This window comes from Gobius niger, assembly GCF_951799975.1.
Source record: "Gobius niger genome assembly, chromosome: 9".
Classification (NCBI taxonomy): Eukaryota; Metazoa; Chordata; class Actinopteri; order Gobiiformes; family Gobiidae; genus Gobius; species Gobius niger.
The window spans coordinates 7,074,292-7,099,372 of NC_136860.1; the positions used below are offsets into that span (position 1 = coordinate 7,074,292).

Sequence of the window (25,081 nt, forward strand, 5' to 3'; positions counted from 1 at the left end):
TGCAAAAGCTGGAAGTGGCAAAATCATGCAATTCCTGTTACCTGTCTGCACAACTTCATTAGGGAAAATGCCATCAGTACTGCCATGATCCCCATTGTTTTTAGTTCCAGCAGAGGGCGCCAGTGTCCATCTTAAAACGATAACTGAAGTGAAGAAGCTATGAAGCATGGGTAACCTTAGCCTGTTGAAGGCCTATGGGTTTAATAGAAGTAAAGATGAAGGTCACGTCTTTAATGGGCCTACAAGTCACATGACCTTTGAAATACATGGCTTGATCGGTAATAATTTATATAAAACATGTATTCACCTGTTAAAAAGATTTATTTATAAATTACAGCGGGCAGGATCAGATTCACTTATTTACAACATACAAAATCCCTCATTTCAAAGAAATTCAAAAGTCATTTGACTAGAATTAAAAATGACAAAGTGCTTTAAACATTATGCTCAAACCCCTTCACATGTTTGTAGTGGGAGTCCCTCAGCATTTTTACACAGTGTTCTGGGCAGGTTGCAGCGAGAGAAGAGGATTTGATTGGCTTTGGATCTTAACAGATTTTCCTGGAGTGAAAGAGATGGAGGATATTCAAAGTATGCAACAAAGTGGATTCTCCAGATGTGGAACCAGCTGCATGTAAAACCTTCAGGTCAAATGAGTCTTACCTTGGCTTTCAAGTTAGCATGTGCTGTTCTAAACTTTTATTTCGGCTTTGAAAGGGGAAAAAAACGCTCCATTACCTCCAATGTCAGGAGATGCGGAGAATGTCTGGTATCAGCAGTTGCTGTGAGGTATAATTGGATTGTTTTGGGGCATGTTTTGCAAAAGGTCAATTGGAGAGAACAGCTTGAGTGTTATTTTCTCAGTACCGGGTTATAAAGTCAGGTATTGGGCCTTTAGCTAAACTTTCAGCCCATTATCTCCTGAGTTTGAACATGATGCCTTTTTTTTTTGCTTTTGCAGCTCTGCATGTAAACCTTGTCTTTGTGATTTTCCACTGAGTGTTTGAGAGAAGCCCTGGGTTGGTTTGCGGTGGCACTTGTGGTTGTGTTCATCATCAGTTCTTCATCAGCCGAGGGCAGCGTTCACGTTTCAAGTCTTTCCCTTTATTGTAGTTTTCAGAGTTCGTCTTTCCACTGCCCTACTGCGGGTCACCTGTCGAAACCAGGGCAAAGTATCAACATCTTTAGTAAGTGACATATTCCTTCACCGCTGTCAGTGTTATGAACATCAGGGGTCCCCAACCTGTGGGCCGTGGGCTGCCTGCTACCGTGTTTTTTACATTGGTACATATTAATATTAAAGTGGCCCCTCATATACAGATCACAAACGCAAAAACACATTTGGAAACGACAAATCCCGAAGCACCCAAACCATTTCCAAAACACTAAAGTGAGCAACCGTGATGGAGCGGCGAGGACCAGGGTGCTTCACTGTGATTGGACAGATGTGATTTCAGCATAAAGCTCATGCTCTGCTCATGGGGCTGCTCCGCTCCAAGTAAAGCCAGTGAAGAAGCGCTGCTTGTTGCTTTGCAGTATTCGCTGCTCAAATCGTGACGGCAGAAGAACCCGAGCTGAGTTTGGCTCGTAGTCTGCCAGGAAGAAGAAAAGCAAGCGGTCAGCGGTGCCTAATGGACTTGATATAGTTGTGTTTATTGTGAAACTGGTAAGTGGTTAGTTTGTAGATCTGCCGCAGTCTGTAGAAGCTCAGGGACCAAGACCAAAGCTCGGGGACATTTACTGAGTGAACGGTCACTTGCAAACTTTCTGTAGTGTTACTATGATTGATTTGAACAACGTTGCAACATTGAACAGGCAAAATATTTGAGTAAATGCTCAGATGTGAGGTTAGGTACACAGTCTATCATCAAAGCACCAAGGCACCTGTGTATAAGCATTTGCTGAAACTGAAATATCAGACATGACGGAGTATACAGGGGTCCTCAGACGTTTTTCTCTGGGGGCCACATTATTGTTCCTGACTGTGATGGGGGGCCGGACCGGGTTGGCTATAATATAGAATTGTATGACTCAGACCAAAATGCCTCTTTGTGAAGTAGAGATGACTCGCCTGCACAGTCGTCCCCACGACTATATCCACAAGGTCAACACTTGATTCAGGCTCATATTTGTTTCACTGTAGTGGTTTGCAAAAATAGTAATCAAGTCTTCACACTTTCTTTTAGTTTCCATTTATTTTTATTTTCAAATGAAACATTATGTAATGTGACCAAAGTAATGACTTCTTACACTTGTATTGTGCTTTACAAGCCTGTGTCACAAGTTTCTCAAAGTACTGTAGTCATTATTCATTCTCTCCACACTCTGTGGTGTTAAGCTTCATTTACCACATGGCTATAATGTGTTTATATTCTGATCTCTTATGTAAGTGCCCTCTGCTGGACACCTGTGGAATTATTTTTTATTTATTCAAATTGCCCCCTAGTGGCTGGAATGAGTAAACTGGTTATTTAGTTAAAATATCCTAACTCCGCACAGGAATGGGCTAGAGACTTACTTTTTTTTTTGACATACTCAGATACTCCGGGGGCCGGATTAAATCATAGTTTGAGGACCCCTGGAGTATACAATCATTAAGGAAACTTAACAGTTGGGTTTGGTCCCTGAGATTCTTCTGATTGTAGCAGAAGAAAACATGAAACCTATAGAAGGAACTCTCCAGTCTGGCAATAAACACATCTGTCCAATCACAGTGAAGCACCGAGGTCCTCCTTTCTTGCTTTTGTGTTGTAGACGTTGTTTTAGCGTCTCCATAAATGTGTCGTCGTCTCCAAGTTTGTTTTATCGTTTCAGTGATCGGTTTGTGACTAACACCGTAGCCTGCAGATCTTGAAGTGTCTGGGTGATGTTTTCTGCATTTTCTGTCTTGATCACCTGACGCAACGTGATCCAGGAACATTTCAAGTCTGGAACTAGCCCTTCAGAGGAAAAAGGATTGGGGGACCACTGTTGTGAATGAGTGTGTGACAGGGAGGCATGCGTCCACACAGTCAGACCTGGTTACAACAGTTAGGGTTAGAAGGGCTGAGAGACGGCACCAGAGCATGCACAGTGAACACGCAAACTGGGAAAACCAACCAGTGACGGCAGACAGGAGCAAAGCAGTGGACTTCAACAATGTCTAGGCAATAATCTAAACCCAAAGAGCCAGTACTTCATGTCTGATTTATTTTCCTATAGAGATTAGCCTGTGAACAATCGTTTTTTTCTCAAAATACCGGTTTGGACAGCGAGTTTCTGGTCAATGAGCTTGAAGAACCATCTACCTGGAACTCCCAGTCTCTGCATAGTAAATAAAGCATTGACGGTGTAAGGAATCGTAGTCCACTGTTTGGTCCCGTCTGCGGTTCAAACACAGGCGACAGAGCAGTGCAAGTCGACCTTAGTGGTCCACTCTGGAGGAGGGGGGGCTGGGAGACACCCTCCAGGGGGCGCCGTTCATCCTCTTCCCTACACTTGTTGGAGAGGGACAACCTGGAACATGGACAGGCGATGGGCACAGGATGTTACACCACATTCAGCTTTAGACACTAAGACACTACATTTCTCAGTACTGCCTTTGTTACTATTATTTCAGAAAGTTATGAGAAATTAATGGAAAAAAAACATTTGAATTGGCTTTGAAAGAGTGATATTCATATTGCTAGAATCCATAAAGACATGCTTTTACTACACATGATCATTATCTGGGAAAGTCACCACATAAAAACCTTGGGCTCACGGTTAAACTGAGCCAGAACCTTCTCACAGGCTGAACGTGTGAGGGCTTTACCGTTCATGTGGCAGCAGGGCTCTGTGGTCTCCCAGTTCATGGCTTTCTGGACGGCCTTCTTCCACCGAGCGAAGCGGAACTCGCTCTCTGAAAACGCACGGAGAGAAGACATTTAACCAAAAAAAAAAGCGTAACCCCCCCCCCGGTCCGTTAAGATAGGAAGTTAAAAAAGTTAAACAGGAAACAGTCATGTTTGCCAAACCAAACCACCAGTAGAGAACAAAAGATGATCACTCTTTGTTCTAAGTATATTCCTGAAAAGCCCCGTGGGGAAGGAACATGCCGGCCTTATTTAAAGTGCTTCACTCAGATTCTCCTCAGTAATATTAAGAATCTGTAATGCAGTCCCTTTAACACGGTCCTGTGCGCAGTGATGAGTCCCGTGGTACCTTCAGTGTTGATCTGTGGCTCGAACGTCTCGGCGCTGACGACGGGCAGTTCCTGTGGGCTCAGGCTCCACACCTCCACCCCCTCCGCCGCCCCCGCAGCCATGGCCACGCCCAGGGCCGTGGTCTCAGCCATGGACGGCCTCACTGACAAAGACATACGGAGCAAGAGGTGATGATGGTGCTCATACAGCTTGGCACCACTTATGGTACCAAACAGCGGCACCTGGTGGTCTGAAAATGCAGTACAGGGGCTGATGTTTCTCCCAATGAACTGGCGCCCCAGTGACACGTTCAAAATGTTATGCCCCGTCTAAGTCCTAAGTCCTGTTTAGATCTGCTTTAGACTGCACTGAAGTTTTGTCTCTGAAGAACCAAGTGGAGACAAATCAACATTGTGGGACACTTTGAACGTCCCTTGGAATTCAGTGCAGAGGGGAAAGTTTGCCCGAGTTTGTTTGATGTGGGACAGAAGTCATGAAGCTAAAGCGGCTAAAGTGCACGAGCAGCTGGAGACAGATAACAGTGTTTGACAAACACCATGTGAACTCAGACATTTATCTCAATATAGGACAACAGTTGTAGAATTCAAGTTCATAGTCTAGTCATAATAAAAAAGTATTAGACTTTAATTTAGTTTCAAGAATAAAAATAAAAAAACAAACTCAAACACATCTTGATCATTATCTAACACTAAAATGTCTTATTAAAAAGACATGGCCTTGATGCCCTTGTGCTGTTTAGCGGGTCTCTTACCCACAGGCATGCAGAGGATATCCGCCTGCAGCTGCATGAGCAGCCTGTTGGACGTCATGCCTCCGTCCACCTGCAGCTGAGAGAGAGGCACTCCACTGTCCAGATTCATGGCGTCCAGGATCTGAAGCAACATTCAGAGACCGCACTGACTGATGTGTCTGTGAATGTGTGCGACAGCATATGGAAGAGTGAAGGACACCGACCTCTCTGGTTTGGAAGCACACGGCCTCCAGAGCTGCAAAGGCCAGGTGGTTTCTGTTTGTGAACTGTGTGAGCCCACAGATGATCCTGCAACACACACACATTAGGACGCACTTTTCACTTTGCCAAATATCAAAGGAGCATCTCTAATGATGAGCTGTGCTGTCAGACCATGAGACTGAGCATCTTGTTTCCTTGTACATTTTAGGTTGAGTTAATCCCAGATCAAAACATTTTGCTTAAACTCTACTTGTTATTTTAATGACTATAACACATACTCTGACAGAATTCTGAAATTTGTAGAAAATAGATGATGAGGAAGATCATTTAAAAGCACTATAGGCTAAAACACATGTCATATTTCTGTCCAACTATTAAGAAGAAAAAATCTTTTCTATCTGTGTGTTGTAATGCAAGCATGGCAGGGTGCACTATGCTTAAAGGAACAGGCCACAGTTTTTCCATACTGAGATATGTTCTTACAAGAGCTTAGATGAGTTGATACAGAATTGTCTGGTATTTGTGCTCGTGGAAGAGCGTGGTCGCTTCTAACTTCACCCCGTTTGGAGCCATAGGAATACATTGGGAGAGGCCAAATGCTAACAACATCTTTGGTCGTTTTGCGTGACTGAGGGCACACACAAAGACCAGACAGGTACGCATCAACTCGTCTAAGCTCAGGTAAGAACATATCTAAGTATATAAAAACGGTGGCCTGTTCCTTTAAGGCCCATAGTTACTTGCAGTGGGTTGAAAAAGTATCTGTACCCGTTTAACTTTTCGACATTCTGCCATGCTATGGTCCACAAACATATTATGTACTGTATACGGTAATTCAAATTTTATGTTAAAGACTAAGTGACACTAAATGAAGTGAAATGAAATGTATACATGATTTTGAACTTTTTCATTTTATAGATAAACAACTGAAAAGTGGGATGTGCAGAAGTACCTATACCTCCTGAGTTGATACTTTGTGGAACCACCTTTTGCTGCAGTTACAGCTGTTGTTGTTGAGACTGGATTTTTTACGCATTCTTTTAAAAACAGCTCAAGCTCAGTTAGATTAGATGGAAAGAGTGCTTGTGAACAGCAGTTTTCAGATCTTTCCACAGATTCTCGATTGGACTTTGACTTGGCTTTTCTAACACATGGATATTTTTGGTTTTCAACCATTCCATTGTTTCCCTGGCTTTATGTCTAGAGTCGTTGTCTTGCAACTTCCACCTTAGAAGGTGAACCTCCGCCCACTTTCAAGTCTTTTGCCGACTCCAACATGTTTTCGTCCAAGATTACCCTGTATTTGGCCCCATCCATCTTCCCATCGGTGTTACTTTTACACCAAACATAGCGTTTTGCATTTAGGCCAAAAGGTTCCATGGTCTCATCTGACCAAACCACCTTCTTCACATGTTTGCTGTATCCCCAATGGGGAAAGGTTGGGGACCCTTGATATAGAGATAGGTTCTTGCCCAAAAACATAACGCTTTGGTTCATTCAGATGTCGATGCTTGGCTTGATGAGATTTAAATACATTAGTGTCTCGAAAAGCTTTGTCAGTCTCTACAGCTGATCATTAGGAGCATGTTTTGTCATCTATGGCAAATGTACGTTTTGAGGTTGCACAATTCAATTTCCTTGTCTCATAGCAGCATTGGACCTGGAATGTTCTGCAGCGTGGCTTTAAATGTGAGTCTGTGAAGTCTCACCCTCGAGCACTGGGCTCCCAGTAGGGGGCGTAGAGTCCTGAAAAGGCCGGCACGAAGTAACACCCGTAAGACGTGCCTGCAGCGGCCGCCAGCTCCTCTGAAATCAGACGAAGAACAAGTCGAGAAACTCATGAGGTGGACAGGAGAAGAAAAGTGCGGCAAAAGCTGCGTTTCCATCCTTTTAGAATTTTTTGCCATAGTGGTCAGATTTGGTCAACATTTGAGAAAAGACTGAAATATTAAGTGCTAAACTAAAACAAGAATCCCATACATTTTCCTACATGTTAGTCGAGCTCTAAACTACAGGGTTAGCAGCTTTTCTATATGATTCATCCTTCAGACATAGAGGACGTGGTGTTACCGAAACGTTCACGGCTGAGTGCAACAGTGAATACAGAGGTGAGAGAGAGTGCACAGAGCTCATACCGATCTCTGAGGACGACTGGACGATGCCCATGTTGTCTCGGAGCCAGCGCACCACAGCTCCGGCTATGGCCACTGAGCCCTAGACACAGGCAGTACAATGTGTGTGAAAGGGGGGAGAGACAATCAGCAAACCGTCTGAATCATTCCTAAAAGATTGGATGGATTGTAGCCGTAGTGGTTTGCACTGACCTCCAGAGCGTAGTGAGCGGGCTGGTTCTTCCCCAGTTTGTAGGCCACAGTGGTGAGGAGGCCATGCTCCGACATCACTGACTACAAAGGACAACAACGTTAGAACTGCAGCATTCACTTGAAATTCTCTAAACATTCAATAGTTTAAAGTATTGCTATAACACAGCCAGTTACGATTCTACTCTTCGGTTATTGCAATTCTATGGGAGATCTCCAAACAGAAAATCTACAATTGTCTCACATGATCAGCATTTGTGGGAGACTCTGACTCCAAACTTGCCATATGAATTTTTGGGCTGAAAGTCTTTTTAAATTGCTACTTAACTGCAGTTGTCATGTACCGTATCCCGAGATTGTTAATCCTACGTTTTTGAAATGTCAACAACCCACTTCATTTAAGGAGGAGGTATACAGAGTTACACTGGCCCCGTCTTCCATCTATATCCAACCCGTACAAGAGTTGGGCCCAAAATGTGAGCGTTCCCCTACCTTTGTTCCTGTATTCCTCAGCAGAAAACAGCCCGTCCCATACCTGAACACGTCAGTTCAAACAGTCAGTGAGACCTTTGGTGGTCTGACAATGGACAATAAAAAACAAGTCTTACGTGTTTTTGGCCTGGCCGTCGCTGAAGCACATCTGCCCCACCAGCGCTGCCGACTGGTCACCTAAGCACTGGAACAAACATTACGCGGAGTTATACGCTGATCCCAGGCAGTAAAACCAGTTCACCGATCTGACAGCATGCTGGTGTTTTCTTATGAAGGTTTGTGTGTGCGGCTAACAGCCAGTGTAGCTGAAACACTGTCAGAGGTTTCAATACGATACTCATGTCACAATAACATGTGTCTGAGAAATTTAAGACAGACTTAAAGTGTTCAAATTAAGTATTTTCCTCCCCCTACATGTTTCAACAATGTCCTGAAAACATGTCCTAAAACATATTAACCACAACTGCCTCTAAAATCCTGCACTGTCACTCAAAAAGGTGTTAATTCGGGTCCAAAGTGCCGTCATGCACGAGCTTAATATAGAAGGTGCAGTTACACGTGTGACCTGAGGTGGCAGTAGTGAGCATAAAGTGGCTAACTTGCATCTAGCCCCATTAATAGTAGATGGTGTCAGAGAAAAAATTAAACTGCTATTTGTCATACTGGGTCATGCTGTACAGTCGCACTACCCCAGTCGTAGGTGCTCAGGCACCTTCCCTCAGCCACTGAATGTTTTGCTTGAATATCAGTATGACGCTCGACAGAGTATTTATCCCTCTTCCGTGGAAGCATAGGGAGACTTGAATGGTAGGACTAGTGCAATGTCTTGAGTTCATGTCTCCGGGTCCTGCACCGATGGTAAATAAACTTCTCCTGTATAAGACATCCAGACTGCTGCCTATTCTTCATTTATCCTCTCGAACACCATTGGTAATTCTCTAACAGATGATGTGGGAGAGAAAGCAGACTTACCCCTGAGATGGGCACTCCTGCCAGAGGACCAGCACCCTGAAAAACATGGAGCCATTTGTTAGAACATGTAGTAAATCAGCACTCAACTAATACAAAGATCTACAGCATCTCCCATTAAATCATTACACCAACCTCTGAATCCTGTCTGTCCACACCACAGCACAATCAGGGCGACTAAATGCAACCAATTATTGCACCACTTAAGCTCTCAATTTACAGAAAACCAGTGGCTTGTGGCAGTTTTCATAATAGTTCATGGTAAATTGTCAACCTATATAGCAATTTTCCAACAACATTAGACTCAAAGCTCAGCTTTACATCAAGAAACCAGGGACTCATTCACACTCACATTCATACACCAGTGTACGCAGACACCGTCGCCCTGATTTTATAATGTTTTCATTATCAATATTTCATTATTATCTGAGGAGTTTTTCTCTGAAATGCTCTAGTGTTAAATATCGAGGATAGAGGCACACCCTAATGAGTCTGTTGAGTGCAGTTTGGATCGGATGAATTGTAATTTTCAGAGTTGTCAATGCCACGCTACAAACTCTTTAGTTGACTGATCGCTGCTCAGGGCGTGGTTGTGGCCAACTCTCTTTAGTCGGGGACGGCCTTAGTTGGCGTATGTTGCTGTGTCCCAGAGGGATTACACTACAACCCAGAGTTCAGAAGTTAAACAAGTTATTATACATCTAGTATTCAAGGTTATTGCTAAGCTTTATGACCATATCAGTGCTGCTTATCTCTTCTCAAGAAACCTTTTATTACTGTAACAGCCATAACCGCCTGACCGTTCTTTGGAAGTGGTCAAACCGTTTCCCTGATTTCCTCATTGAGATCTCACCATGTGGCCGTAGATTTCAGAGGAGCTGAGGACTTTGGGCAGGATTTCCATCGGGACGTCGAAGTACCTGCAAAAAGCACAGCATGAGAATGTTTAAGTAAGGAGGGTTTCATTGTATTTCATGTTTATTGTTGGATATTTTGAGAGTACTTTCGAACAAAGCTTTTCTGTCATTTTTAGCTCTGGAGTTAGTTTCTGATAATATTGTTTATTGCGATATTTTCCTGCCTCAATAAATCGAACTTCAAAAATGGCTTGATATTGGGACAGACCTAGTGACAGCCCCATTCAGATAACGGCAAAATTGGGAAACACAGTAATTAGAGATCGTAGAAAAACTTTTAATCATCAACTGGACTGGGTTTGGTAAAAGTTGAGGACGTTTCGCTTCTAGTCACAGAAGCTTCAAGGTCATAAAAGACAAAATCATGTTCAAGGTGTTACAGTATCACTCAACTAGCTGAGTGATACTGTAACAACTTGAACATTTTTTTTCTGCGACTAGAAGCGAAACGCCCTCAACATTACCAAACCCAGTCCAGTCGATGATTTAAACCTTTTCTACGATGGATACTCCCTGGATGAATGAGAGTCTTCACAAACAGTAATCAGAGATGGAAGCAGAGTGTGAGGGTTTGACCTGCAGAGCTCCTGGTCCCAGCTCAGTGTGTGGATGTTGAAGAGCATGGTCCGACTGGCGTTGGTCACGTCTGTGCTGTGGACTCCTCCGCTCCTGCCTCCGGTCAGACACTACGGGAACAAGAGAACGACGTCCGTTGAAATACTCCGCACCAGCACAGGACCAACATGTGCTGTGGGAAATGTTCTTAAACCAGGGTTAAAGAGGGGGTATTATGCTTTTTTCAATCACATAGCACCAGTCTAGAGCACACTACAATGATGAAGAAACCTTCTGTTGGTCTGTAAATGCAGTAAATTAGAATAACTTCCTTGTATAAAATTGCTCTCTCAAAATGGCTGTAGTGAATGTCTTGAAATAGGCCTCTGTCTCTTTAAGAACCTCTGAGCCTTTCCGACACGCCCCCTCCACACGCTGTCTGTGGCATCAGTGGGGAGGGGGTTCTGCTGAGGAGCAGTGGTTGGTTACTCGGCTGGTGACGAAAGCTCGGAGGCGTCTCCAGGAGGTGGGGGCGTTCCTAGGAGGACTCAGGCAAACCTATCCCTAAAATGGCCGCCATCAGAGTTTTTACAGATTACTCAAAAATACGTGAATGTGCCAAGGCAACACTTCAGGCATGTTTTTAATGAGGGAATGACATAATAACATGATGTAAAGCTTGAAAAAGTCGATTTTGCATAACACCCCCCCTTTAAATATCAACATGTTTATATGTTTAAATACAGTAATGGCTCTTCGACACCACAGTCGAGCAAACGTTCCACCGGCTGAATCAGGCGTTATCGGTTTATATTGATGTTGTTTATCTTCAGGTCACACAGGTCTGATAAAGCACTCATTAGATAATCATAAACTAATCATTTCCGCATCACTAGAGATGGGCCACTTTTATTTCAGGACTCGCCCATGAAAAGCAGGGCTCTCGAGTTCATTATGATTCATCAACTTAGTATAATTTTCTATAATATACTTTAAAATAGCCTGCACATGACACAATGACTGCACACTTTCCTTTTCCACAGTCATTAGTGTCTAAACAGTTCGAACATGTTCAATGCGATTTATGGGAGGGCCACTATCATATAAATGGGCTAATGAAAATGGCCCCTATGTCTCCATGTCTGAGACACCTGAAAGATTAAAGGGATATTTCAGGATTTTTGACATAGGGCCTCATTTCCTAGTTATCCAGAGTGTTGCTGGTACCTGGAGATATTTTTTTTGTAATTCATGCAGTTCTTATATTTGAAGCGTTTCGTGGCGCTAGGCTAATGCAAGGCTAGTGCATGTCTATGGTATCAGCTAGCCTGCATTGCTCCACAGAGCACCTGAGACAAATCACTTATAACACCAGACTAACCATATCTGTGTCCATAGAATAATTTCAACCATTTTGCATTTAAAATACCTTATATTTGAGCAGCATCAGCTTCGTGGTTGTGTAAGCTACGCAGCGGTGGTGTGATTTGCTAGAAAATAGTCCCTCAAAATGTGATGCAGGTCAGTTATATTCCAAAAATGATTCTATGGACACAGACATTTATATGGTTAGTCTGGTGTTATAAGTGATTTGTCTTAGGTGCACTGTGGAGTTTTTAATGCAGGCTAACTGACATCATAGAAATGTGCTAGCCTTGCATTAGCCTAGCGCCACGAAACTCTTCAAACATAAGAACTGCATGAATTACAAAAAAAATATCTCCAGGTATCACCAATACTCTGGATAACTAGGAAATGAGGCCCTATGGCAAAAATCCTGAAATATCCCTTTAAAGTGGGATGCATTATTTGCCTCATTTTGCAGTAGTGGTATTTATGTTGGTCTTTGCTCTAGTTGCCGTATGAACACTTTTTGGGTGGATACTTTGAACATGTTTAACTTTGGTGTTTGTGGAGCAGGGGAATTGTACTTGTGGAAGCAGAGCTCATGTTAAAGCAGCCCGGTGCTCGGACACATACCCAGATGATCCAGGAGTCCACGGTGCCGAACAAGGCCCTCCCGCTCACCACGGCCTGCTTCACCTCGTCCACGTTGTCCAGCAGCCAGCGCAGCTTCACCGCGCTGAAGTACGTGCTGATGGGCAGGCCGGTCTTATGCTGAGGAGAGGAAAAGCCACGTCAACCTACCTTCATAGTTCATCTTTCAGCTCCATCTTTCATAAACATCAGAATGCAGTTTGTCCAGAGAGTTCACAGACAATCCTGGCATTATTATTGTGTGTTGCAGTTGTGCGTGTATGTATCTGAGGAGTCTCCCCCTGAGGCGCTGGGCGTGGGCACCGCTCCGTGTGCTCATCTTGTAATCCAAGAAGGCAACAAGGACAGATTCGAGTTTATGAACTGAAATTCTGCAACAATCCACTTTTAATTCATAGTATGAGCACAAGAGCAGACTGTAGCGCCGGGCACGGGTTCTTGTCCACGCTCGGGGTGAGGGTTTCGGGTCATCTACATCACACTCAGGCGCACTCTGTAAACATTTCTGACGTCGACCACGGGACCAGACAAGTCTTTTTAATGACAAAGCTGTTTATCAGGTTAAACTGACAAACACTGCACAAACACGAGGAAGAGGCTCTCAGATAAACAATTCTAACCGGGTTGTTTGGGCTCTCCATTCTCCGCTGGTGTTTGCTTCAGGCGAAAGTTGAAGCAAAGTCAGCACTGGGCTTTACTTATGGCACGTAAGTATTGGATTTACTGCTTGTAAATCCAATACAAGATTCAATCCACACTAAAAGCCAAACTACAAAGGGATGTTTTAAATGGAGATTGATTTGGGCTGGAGGATCGTTCCATGTCTGGGTGCTCAGAGCTCTAACTTTTTAGTTTTCAGATGAGAGGGTGGGACAGACAGAGGCTGCTGAGGAGGATCTGAGGGCACAGGGGCAGAGACATGAGTCGACAGGGGGAGAGCTATTCGTTTACCATTTATTATTACAGCTTCTTACTGTGGGGCCTTCTGTTAATGGCCCATTGGCACACATTCAGTGACTGCTACTGGCCCGTGTCTCACAAAGACAGGAGTGTTTTGGAAAACCTGGACAAACCATAAAATGTGTTTTTTCACGTTTTAAAACAGTGTCACGTTTCTTTATGAATGAGTTCAATCAGTTGGTTTAGTTAATGGCATTTAGTGACTGTGAATAATGAATAACGTAGGTCAGTTCCAGATGCTCTGCGGATGAAGCTGACACATACAGTGTAGTTGTACTTCCGGTGCCTCACCTTCAGGTGGTTCTTGTTCCGTCCTGGAGCTTTGTTGATGAGTCTCTCCACTGTGGACTGAGTGCGAAGGTCCAACCACACTACAGACACAGGGAAAATACAGCGTATGTACACTTGTTTTCACTTGTTCATACTATCCATCTGGAATAGAGATGTGTTCTATATAATGTATGTTACTGTACTTGCAGAACAAATTCATTTCCAACATAAAAATACTTCCCTTGGTAGAATTTTGATGCAAACACTTTTATGAAACACCTAATATGATAACTGGTCAGTGATGACAGCATTCACATTCACCAGAGGATGCTAACATTTCTTGAGGAGCTCCTTCTTCTTCTAAACCAAGTGTCCAGCCCATCAGACACGCGTCCCGTGTTGAAAGGACATGACAGTGACGGTAAAGACAGACGTGAGTGTGGCTGTTACCGATGGCGTTGTAGAGCGGCTCCCCGGTCTCCTTGTCCCACACCAGGGTGGTCTCTCTCTGGTTGGTCACTCCGATGGCTGTGCAGTAGAAACAGGATGTTAATAATGCACAATGTTAGGCTTCAGGACAGGAGCCTGATGGGGCCAGATGGGAGTTCTCTTTGGAACATGAGGAGCTCTGGAAATGGTCGACTTGTTAAATGATGTTCTTATATTTGTTGAAATGACCAGAGACAGTAACAGAGGCGAGGGATTAATGGTTGATACACTACAGGTGAGGAGGGGCAAAAAATGTCATTATAATTAGAGTCTAGAAATTACATAATAAAAAAAACTCTTCTGTAAACCCTTCCAAATATTGTTCAGTACAAGACTAGAAAACTTGAAGCTACTTACATTGCATTTTGAAAAAGTGGCCCTTGTAGTTACAATTTTCCATAATGCTAAGATTGTAAATGAGGAGAGAAAGAGAACAAAAGTGAGTAAAGTAAGTGAAAATAAACCATTCCCCTCCTGATGGACCTGAAAGCCCCTCCTCATTTCCTGTGCTCATGATTGACAGGACGGTTTACAGATAAGCTCGTCTCATTGGTCAAAATGATGGCACTGGAGATTCGGTTAAGTTGCTGAGATCAGTAAAGGTTTCAGCAGCAGCAGCATGTGCTGATGTGTTGACGGGACACTGACAGAGATCCTCTCTGCAGGAAGAGGATGGCCCACTAATATCATACACTGCTTCGGTCGTAGCTCGTCTTTTAAATCTTTGTCCCCATCTCTCTGTACGACCTGCGGTTTTCAGCTACGACGTGAGATGTGAGTGAATAACGCGATGTAAAGCGTCTATATAAAACCAGTGCATTATTATTGATCTGAAGAGTGATCGTCCTGTGTGCAGACCTTTGATTCTGGAGATGTCCACGCTGAGCTGGTGAAGCTTCTCACAGGTTCGGTTCATCACCTCATACACAGACTGCATGATCTCCTTTGGGTCCGCCTCCACCCAGCTGAAAGACAGTGCCAAAGCCACTACAGTGACACGGGACAATCATGTGACGCACAGTCAGCCCGTGATAACAGTCCCACATCAGAATGAGGTACTGCGCTTTTTGCAGGTAACTGGTAAGAATTTCAGGCATGTTTCTTCTACATTTAGAGTTTGTGCGACAGTTTGGTTGTGTTTGTGACACAGCAACAAATAACCTAGAATGTTCCGCAGTGAGGCTGTAACGTTGGAACAAAGGATCTGTGTCAAAACATTAAACTATCTCTTAAACTGCTGAATGTTCAATAAATATTCTCCACTTTAGGACTAATGACTTCTTCGCCTATTCATCAATCATTTCAAATCTGCAGTTAACCATTAGTGACGAGAGGAAACAAGTGATGAGACTGCACTGCAGCACATGTGAGTGTAAACTCACCCTTCTTTAGGAAAGCTCTGGGTGATCTCCACCTGATGGTGGCTGACCAGCTCTGCTGTTCTGGCATTGAACACCTGTAAGACACACAAGAAGCAAAGGCTTGAAACTGTAACAGATGAGGTTGTTCTGACACTGGCCTCAGACACTGGCCGCTTTGTCTTTAGTTAAAAGCCTCACGTTCATTTGATGCGTAAGTATGAACAAATCAGCTTGTCTTTAGTTTTCATTTCTTATAGCATGTTGTTTTTTAGCTTCAAGACAAACTCAGACTTTTATAAACAGAGACATCTCCTCCGCTGAAGTATTTAAATCCTACATTAAGGATTATAAGTAGGACGTTAGCGGACGAGCTCAGCTTCTTCAGCCACAGAATGGTTCAAGCATTCACACATTTAAAGCCAAACACTAACATCAAACCCAATATAGACACTCTTGTACTTCCAGTGTCTGACAGGTTTATTTGGGTTTCGCTGTGGGGATCGAGTCTCATCAAGCCTCACATTTATCAGAATTGTGAGCAAGAGTTGATCTACTGTGGAAAGATGTCCTCATGTCTGTGCTCATTTCCTGATTTGCTTAACTCAGCTGTCCATTGCTACACACAGGTTGATTCCAGTTGTAAAAATATCCCTCGCTGGCATCATCTTGAGTAATTCCACCTCCCTTTGCTCCTCATGTGACCAGCCTCTGTTCAGACGGAGATGGACAAGTGACCAAATGGAAGCAAACATTAACTTTAGAAGACACAAAGTGGATAAACTTTGGCCTGATTATAAAAAGAGGTGGACCAAAACACTGAGTGACCTCTGGCACACAGCACAGTATTGCTCCACCAGTGAGATCACGGTGCAGTTTACAAACTCAAACAGCAAATGTCACAAATGAAACTGACGCCTCTCATTGACAAACTTTAAAGAACCTTTGGCTTGTGTTCCCGTGTTTTATCACTGAGCTCTCTTCAAACACCGCACTGCTGACGCACTAGGGGTCCCCTTCACAAACAAACCAGCAGTTTAAAGTCCAAACTTTTAAAGGCTCGTCTGGGCAATAAGGACTTCATTTCACTTTTTTTTTTAACATTTCCTCAGTCCTAAACGACCGCGATGAGAGAGCAGCACGTTCAAACTGCAAACTCACACACACGAGCAGGACTTTAAAGGAGGCCGGCTTTTGGACAGCTGCGAAGTGACTGAGAGACACATGAGACAGGAATGTAAACACAGTTATGTCACAGCAGTGGAAACATCGCAGTGTGTTACAGTGAAAAATCATACATTCAATAAGTGCATTAGAATATAGTGTATCGGCATATGTGTCATATCGGGCCTTCTGTATCGTGATACGTATTAGATCACAACAAAAGTGTATCGTTCCAGCCAGCGTTTCCTTTATCCGGCTGCAAAAAGCAAATGTCCGGTAAATAGAATTTCCACAGACCAGATTGGCCGACAAGAAAATGTCCTGAGGAAAAAAGGGAAATTGTTCAACCTCTTACCACCCGCCTAAACCGAACACATTCTGTCCTCTTTGGCTATTATGGAGGCCTGTGTAACATTTGAAAGCTAAGACCCACAAAACTGATCTTTTTCCTTGCGTTGTTGCTGTGTTGTGTCACCTTTTTAATGTTTTTTTTTGGTCACATTTTTGTTGAGTTCCTATAATTTCTTTGGTTGAGTTTTTGTCACATTTTTGTTGAATTTTTGTCACTTTTTGGTTAAGTTTTTGTCACATTTTTGTTGAATTTTTGTCACTTTTTGGTTAAGTTTTTGTCACATTTTTGTTTGATTTTTGTCACATTTTTGTTGGATTTTTGTCACATTTTTGTTGGATTTTTGTCACATTTTTGTTGAGCTTTTGTCACATTTTTGTCACTTTTTGGTTGAGTTTTTGTCACATTTTTGTTAAATTTTTGTCGAATTTTTGTCACATTTTTGTTGGATTTTTGTCACATTTTTGTTGGATTTTTGTCACATTTTTGTTGGATTTTTGTCACATTTTTGTTGAATTTTTGTCACATTTTTGTCACATTTTTGTTGGATTTTTGTTGGATTTTTGTCACATTTTTGTTGGATTTTTGTCACATTTTTGTTGAATTTTTGTCACATTTTTGTTGGATTTTTGTTGGATTTTTGTTGGATTTTTGTCACATTTTTGTTGGATTTTTGTCACATTTTTGTTGAATTTTTGTCACATTTTTGTTGGATTTTTGTCACATTTTTGTTGGATTTTTGTCACATTTTTGTTGGATTTTTGTCACATTTTTGTCACATTTTTGTTGGATTTTTGTTGGATTTTTGTCACATTTTTGTTGGATTTTTGTCACATTTTTGTTGAATTTTTGTCACTTTTTGGTTGAGTTTTTGTCACATTTTTGTCACATTTTTGTTGAATTTTTGTCACATTTTTGTTGAATTTTTGTCACATTTTGGTTGAGTTTTTGCCCCATTTTTGTCACATTTTTGTCACATTTTTGTTGAATTTTTGTCACTTTTTTGTTGAGCTTTTGTCACTTTTTTGTTGAGCTTTTGTCACTCTTTTGTTGCGTTTACATACTTGTTTTTTTCTCATTTTTTTGTGGCTGTTTTGGTGCTTTTTTCCCAAGAAGCTTTTTGATTAGGGTAAAGCCAAACTGGAAAAAACGGCATCCGTTCAGGTGGGAGTTAAGAGGTTAAAGAGGCTAGATGCAAGTTGGCCATTCTATGCTCACTACTGCCCCCTCAGGTCTTAAGTGTAACTGCAGCTTCTATATTAAGCTCGTGCATGACGGCACTTTGGACCTGAATCAACACCTTCCTGAGTGACAGTGCAGGATTTTAGAGGCAGTTGTGGTGAACAGGTCTGGGCTCATTCTAACATTAGGACATGGCTGGAACATGTAGGGGGAGGGAAATACTGAATTTTAACATTTTTAAACTCCGTATAGTCCCTTTAAAAACACTATGTCACCTAAGTCAGTGATTGTCCAGATACATTTACTTTTATAAACGTGTTTCCAACTCAAGAGCCAGTACATTTATTTAGATAAAGCGGCTCTTCACAGGAGGGGGGGGTTTAGAGCCTCGATGGGACATCCTAAGCCCAACCCTCGTGTGCAGCTGATACCACAGACATCGATAAGGTTTACACCTGTCTGAGTTATTGTGCAGGTGAGCTGGGGACGTCCGCGTGACGCCTGCATTCCCATCGATATGACACAACATTCATTCTTTCTTATCAATGCCCGATAACTCTTGTGAATGGCCGACATTTTACGACCCAGCCAACCAAACACAAAAAAAAAAAGTCTAGATGAACCTCTGGTCACAGCTCTAAAGTAGAAATTATAACAAATAAAGACATGGAAATATGGAAAAACAATAAATCTTCAACATCAGTGATAAAAAGGTGGGTCTTGAGCCTGCTCTTAAAAACATGGACGTTCTCTGCAGCCCTGAGCTCTGAGTCTTTTTGTTGACTTTAGGAATAACTCGGAGACCCCTGCCGGAGGAGCGAAGGGGCCGTGAAGGTTCATAAGGTAAAAGCAGTTCTGAAAGATAAGAAGGACCAAGACCATTAAGACATTTAAAAACCATTAAAAGAACTTTAAAACCGATCCTGAAACACACGGGGAGCCAATGCAGCGATTCTAAAACCGGTGTCATGTGGTCCCGCCTCCTGGTCTTGGTCAGGACACGAGCATATAATATAATTGTCCCTATAATATATCGTGCAGAAAACAGTCAACAATAAGCAGTTCTCCTCAGCGTTGGTCCAGCCAGTGCGAGTACAATAGTCTCTTTTAGTTTCGTATGGGCGTGGGTCGTACATGTCCACAGTGGAGAGAAGAGACACATGGCGTCCTTTAAAGTGTGCGCCCGGCCCGAGTCATGACAACTGCCTCCTATTGACATTCCTCTCCCGGCTACTCGGGTTACACTCTGCATAGACCTACTGAGACTAAGTAGCCGATTTAGCCCCAATTTCTGACCAGCACCTAGATTCATTCACAAAAAACAATAGTGACCAGCTGTTGGAGAATGTGTAGTGTCCGCAGTTTGAGCGCTGAAATGACTAGAACAAGCTCAGCAATTTTTAGGGCAAATGTGATAGTATTCCAGAATTTGATTTCACTAAGTAAAGAGGGGTTGAATCAGTGATTAGCATTTTAACTGAGCTAACCGTTTGAATTTGCCGTTAGCGCCTCGAAAGCTGAACGTTGGTTTGTTGGTTTGATTAAAAAAAATCACGTAAATGTTCTTTTTGCTGGCATTAATATCGGCTCCACTTTTTAGTTTGTTTTCCCCACTTTCTGTCCACTACTGTTAGTGTTGTTTACTCGATCACTGACACAAAATAGCACTAATAAAACAAACTCCAATCTTTAAAAGAACTAAAGGAGCGAAAATGCAAAATTATGTTTTTACACTTACACTCTTTACTGAAATTTCATTCAGAATTCTTGAATATTTAAAAGGTTTTGGCCATTCCTGTTTTTAGTTCACAAGTTCTGATCTCCGTTCGTTTCAATGGGTGGGACAAAAGATAAAAGCTGATAGTGAACTAGCAACATTTGTAACTATCTTCACACTGAACATAGTATACACAAACGTTTTACTGTATATTAACCTCTTTCCACTGTTGCTATCTATTTGCTTTTTTATTGAGTATGACCTGTTCCCGGTGCGTGTTGCTCTCCGCCAGGGCTGCCCTTTGTCACCGGTTCTGTTCATTACCTTTATGGACAGAGTTTCTAGGCGCAGCCAGGGGTTTGGGAGCCTCAGAGTCTCATCTCTGCTGTTTGCAGATGATGTTGTTCTGATGGCTTCAACAAATCAGGACCTTCAGCTGCTCTGGGGCGGTTTGCAGCCGAGTGTGTGGCGGCCGGGATGAGGATCAGCACCTCCAAATCCGAGGCCATGGTTCTCCACCGGAAAAAGGTGGTTTCCCCTCTACAGGTCGGTGGGGAGTCCTTACCTCAAGTGGAGGAGTTCAAGTATCTCGGGGTCTTGTTCACGAGTGAGGGGCGGATGGAGCGTGAGATCGACAGACGGATCGGTGCGGCGTCAGCAGTGATGCGGTCGCTGTATCGGTCTGTCGTGGTGAAGAGGGAGCTGAGTCGGGGGCAAAGCTCTCGATTTACCGATCGACCTATGTTCCCACCCTCACCTATGGTCATGAGATTTGGGTAATGACCGAAAGGACAAGATCGCAAATACAAGCGGCCGAAATGAGTTTCCTTCGCAGGGTGGCTGGGCGCACCCTCCGAGATCGGGTGAGGAGCTCAGTTACCCGGGAGGAGCTCGGAGTAGAGTCGCTGCTCCTTCACGTCGAAAGGAGCCAGCTGAGGTGGCTCGGGCATCTGTTCCGGATGCCTCCTGGTCGCCTCCCGCGGGAGGTGTTCCAGGCATGTCCTAGTGGGACAAGGCCTCGTGGAAGACCCAGGACACGCTGGTGGGACTATGTCTCCGAGCTGGCCTGGTGTCGCCTCGGGGTCCCCCCAGAACAGCTGGAGGAGGTGTGTGTGGATCGGGAAGTTTGGGCATCTCTGCTGAGACTGCTGCCCCCGCGACCCGGCCCCGGATAAAGCGGAAGGAAATGGATGGATGGATGGATGGATGGATATTGAGTATGAACATTTTGTCCAAATATAAGTACTGCCACCTCAACTGCAGTATCTAATTTATGTTAAGCTCGTGCATGACGGTGGACAATTTTGGTATCACTTCATTTTACAGTACCTTGATACATTGTAACTAAATTTAGTACAATGTAATGAACTTTGTAACAACGTGTAATAACTTGTACCTATGGGTTAGATACACAATGGAATAACTTGCATTAGTACTTTGTAGGTACATAATGTAATAGGACATGAGACCCAGGGTTAGGGCTTAAGGTTATTATATGATGTACAAACTACAAATTAATAATATTACATTGTGTATCGAACCCATAGGTACACGTTATTACAGATTAATATAAATCTCATTACATTGTACTGTAGTTAGGTACAATGTATCAAGGCTAGTGTAAAATAAAGTGTTGCCAGAACATTTTTAGTGACAGTGTAGGATTTTAGAGGCAGTTGTGGTGAATAAGTCTGGGCTCATTAGGCCATGGCTGGAACATGTACAGGGCGGAAAATACATCATTTCAACATTTTTAAACTCCCGTCTAGTCCCTTTAATAAACCGATTCTGGCAAAGACAAGTGGTGGTCGTTTTCAGAGGACATTACATCACCTAAATCATTACAATCATTTGGCACATTTCGATCATTGGAAAAAGCGATGTTGATATAGCGGAGCATCACCTCGTGACGTCAGCACGTGGGACCGGGTTCGGGTCGGGAGCGACAGGCTGATGCGCGAGAACACAACTCCAGACACGCATGTTTTGCATCGGAAAAACAACTTTATAACTTGTTCAAAAAAGTTAGCTGAGCAGAAGTCGGGCTCTTTAATCTCAGTCTGACCCCAGTTTGCCTCCAGTAACGCTCCAGTAACGTGTCATTGTCGCATTCCGAGCCGCTACAATCTTTCCCAGTGCGGGTCATTCAGAGCGTCGGACTGGCCGAGTCTGTAACTCACCAGAAACCGAGTGGAGCTGGTGCCCTGGTCGATGGCGGCCACTAGCGGCTCCATGGTCCCGCTGTAAGTCCGCAAAGCAAGCCGCACAGCACGCGCTGTCCTGCGGGTAAAGCTGCAGAGGACGGCCAAGAGGACAGTGGGCACGGAGACACGGAGGGGGCTCGCCTTCCTCGTGCCGCGCTGTCAGTCAGGGAGAGCTCGAGGACACGGCGCGAGCTCAGCAGGCACACGCACGCGCAGGAACCGGCGGAGGCTTGTGCAGTGATTGGACGAAATCAGAGGCGTGATGGGATTCTGGCCAATCAGGTCTCAGGGCTACCATACTTCTACCGGCAATAAAGGTCTATGGGCAATTACACTCCTCATGTATTTTGGCCCCAAGGGAAATTTACTTGGAGACCCTTGGAAGTTAATAAGAAGTTGAATAAGCTAAATAACGATGCACACACATGCGCGTCCTTGGCTTGATGGTTGAATATTTACAGAAAATAATAATCCTACTAAATACCAGCTATTCAAAATACACAATTGAATATAATGTACAATAGGACAAAGTTGAGCAGAATAGGTTCGAGTAATTGTTGGTGTGGCCCTCCAACTCAATTCAGACTTCTCATGTGGCCCCTTAAATTAATGGGCCACCCCTGATCTAGAAAGTTAGTGACAAAGGAAGAGACAGTAGAACTCATTTCCCCGTGGTTGGTCCTGGCTATATGTCCTTTCCTGTGCCCAAGGAAGGATCAGTAATGAAAATTACAATTACTTGGGAAGCTTTTAATCTAATGATAATAAAAATAATAATAAGTTGAAGAGCCTATACTCATTCCATATGTTTATGTCATGGGTTAGAAATAGTATTTATCAACTTAAAGTAAGACTTCCAACTTGGCTGCTTACTCATATTCTAGCATAATGAATTATTTGACATCATTGTGATCACAGAGGGTTCATATCATATGCAGGGTTAAAATACCAATAGCACAGTCTCACATCGGTCTATTCCGTAATTGCTACTTGGCAATATGCTACTTTCTAGTCGACTGAAACGACTAATCGATTAATCGACAACTAATTGATTATTGAAATAGTCGACAACTATTTTAGTAATCGATTAATCGTTCATGGTTCACACAGACTAAAATGGAGCAAATATGAAATAAAAAATGTAGTATTTTTGATGAAAACCTACTTTGATTTTACATTTAGGGTCTGTAGTGTTTGGTACATTGTAAATTTCATGAATAGAGCCTTCAAAAAACATTTCCCTTTACTTTACTCCATCAACACATCCTCAAACAGCGCCACTTAAGCTATAATGTGTAAAAAAAAAATTAAAAAATCAAATTTTCCTTCACCATTCACAGCCAAGTGATTAATCGATTAATCGTAAAAATAATCGATAGATTAATCGACTACAAAATAATCGTTAGTTGCAGCCCTATTGCAGACCCTCTTCTGTCGCACAGTCTTCTTCCAAGAAAGAGCCAAAGTCTATAAATAAGTCTAGCCTTTGTCTGGAATCTCCCCCAGCGTCACAACACCCAATATAAACTAACTGCAGATCTCGACATGAGACGGGGTGAAGGACTCGGAAAGTGGTTTGTGTTGTAATACAGCTTTTGTATCTGTCTCAAAACGTTTTATAGTTACGTAATAGTTACAAGCAGTCATTTACAGATAAGGGTATGATTAAGGTAGATGTTAATCCATTAAACTTCTGTGTCGCTCGTAATTATTGCTGCTATAATTCCAAAGTGCACTTGTTCAATAATAAGGGATTATTAATGGAGGACTTACGCCCTCTGCTGGATTCTCTCACACACTGCTCCTGCTGTTGCATTGGGTATGTCAAACAGTTTCTTTAAGTTAAGGTGGGGGTTAAGAGGTTACGGGAACAGGCCACCGTTTTTCCATACCGAGATCTGTTCTTACCTGAGCTTAGACGAGTTGATGTGTACCTGTCTGGTCTTTACGCGTGCGCTCAGTCACACAACAAGGTGAAGAACCACTGCTTGTTCGCCGTTATTTTCCATAGATATAAAACAAAAAAAGTTATTAACCGTATAAAGTTATATCCACCAGTCTGCAGTGCTGGCGCCGTGCTACACAGTGATGGAGCTGGTCAGGATGCTCTCTATAGTCCCTCTGTAGAAGAACCACACAGTGATGGAGCTGGTCAGGATGCTCTCTATAGTCCCTCTGTAGAAGAACCACACAGTGATGGAGCTGGTCAGGATGCTCTCTATAGTCCCTCTGTAGAAGAACCACACAGTGATGGAGCTGGTCAGGATGCTCTCTATAGTCCCTCTGTAGAAGAACCACACAGTGATGGAGCTGGTCAGGATGCTCTCTATAGTCCCTCTGTAGAAGTTGCACATAACTGACGCTGGGACTCTGGCTCTTCTCAACTTGCGGAGAAAGTAGAGACGCTGATTACTTTTCTTGACCAGTGATGTAGGGTTCATGGTCCAGGAGAGCTTCTCTGTGATGTGCACACCCAGGAACTTAGTGCTGGTCACCCTCTCCACTGCAGCACCGTTGATTGTTAGAGGAGCATGCTGGACCCGCGCTCTTCGAAAGCCCATAACAATCAACTTTTGTCTTCGCCACATTTAGAGAGAGATTGTTCTGAGCACCACATGGCCAGACTGCTCACTCACTCCTGTAGTTTGACTTGTCTCTGTTGCTGATGAAGCCCACCACTGTTGTGTCGTCTGCAAACTTGATGAAGAGGTTTGAGTCGTACTTTGGAGTGCAGTCATGGTTCAGCAGAGTGAACAGGAGGGGGCTCAGCACACAGCCTTGGGGAGCACACGTGTTCAGTGCAATGGTTCTGGAGGACACGTACAGCCTGTGGTCTCCCCGTCAGAAAGTCCAGCAGCCAGTTGCACAGTGATGTGTTGATCACCAGGTGGAGCAGTGTGTGTATTAGCTGCTGTGGGATTATAGATACAGACTCCCTGGGATTACCCATATATGGTCATGTTTTGAAACAGTTAAGGGGGAAAACAACTTGGAGAAAAA

The 25,081-nt window shown here is 43.3% G+C and overlaps 1 protein-coding gene across 1 annotated transcript; it reads right to left on the reverse strand.

Annotated features, from left to right (window-relative positions):
- Nucleotides 1–1,117: 1,117 nt before the first annotated feature.
- LOC306967755 (glycerol kinase-like) lies at nucleotides 1,118–22,281 on the reverse strand. Its single transcript, XM_079562930.1, has 20 exons — nucleotides 22,058–22,281; nucleotides 15,490–15,563; nucleotides 14,966–15,072; nucleotides 14,069–14,146; nucleotides 13,640–13,719; nucleotides 12,371–12,508; nucleotides 10,412–10,521; nucleotides 9,772–9,838; nucleotides 8,922–8,957; nucleotides 8,066–8,133; nucleotides 7,950–7,992; nucleotides 7,461–7,541; nucleotides 7,272–7,350; nucleotides 6,846–6,942; nucleotides 5,139–5,223; nucleotides 4,936–5,056; nucleotides 4,183–4,326; nucleotides 3,794–3,880; nucleotides 3,403–3,495; nucleotides 1,118–1,153 (listed from the first exon to the last, which is right to left on the reverse strand). Exons 1-19 carry the CDS (start codon nucleotides 22,109–22,111, stop codon nucleotides 3,404–3,406), a joined length of 1,641 nt encoding a protein of 546 aa, XP_079419056.1. The 5' UTR covers nucleotides 22,112–22,281; the 3' UTR covers nucleotides 1,118–1,153; nucleotide 3,403.
- Nucleotides 22,282–25,081: the final 2,800 nt, after the last annotated feature.

What these genes read in the sequence shown, in the direction of transcription:
- LOC306967755 (XM_079562930.1), bottom strand. Translation starts at nt 22,111, where the DNA reads ATGGAGCCGCTAGTGGCCGCCATCGACCAGGGCACCAGCTCCACTCGG. An exon ending in GGACATCTCCAGAATCAAAG is followed by an intron (nt 14,147 to 14,965) that starts GTCTGCACACAG and finishes TCTACTGCACAG; the next exon opens with CCATCGGAGTGACCAACCAG. An exon ending in CTGAAATCTACGGCCACATG is followed by an intron (nt 8,958 to 9,771) that starts GTGAGATCTCAA and finishes CATGTTTTTCAG; the next exon opens with GGTGCTGGTCCTCTGGCAGG.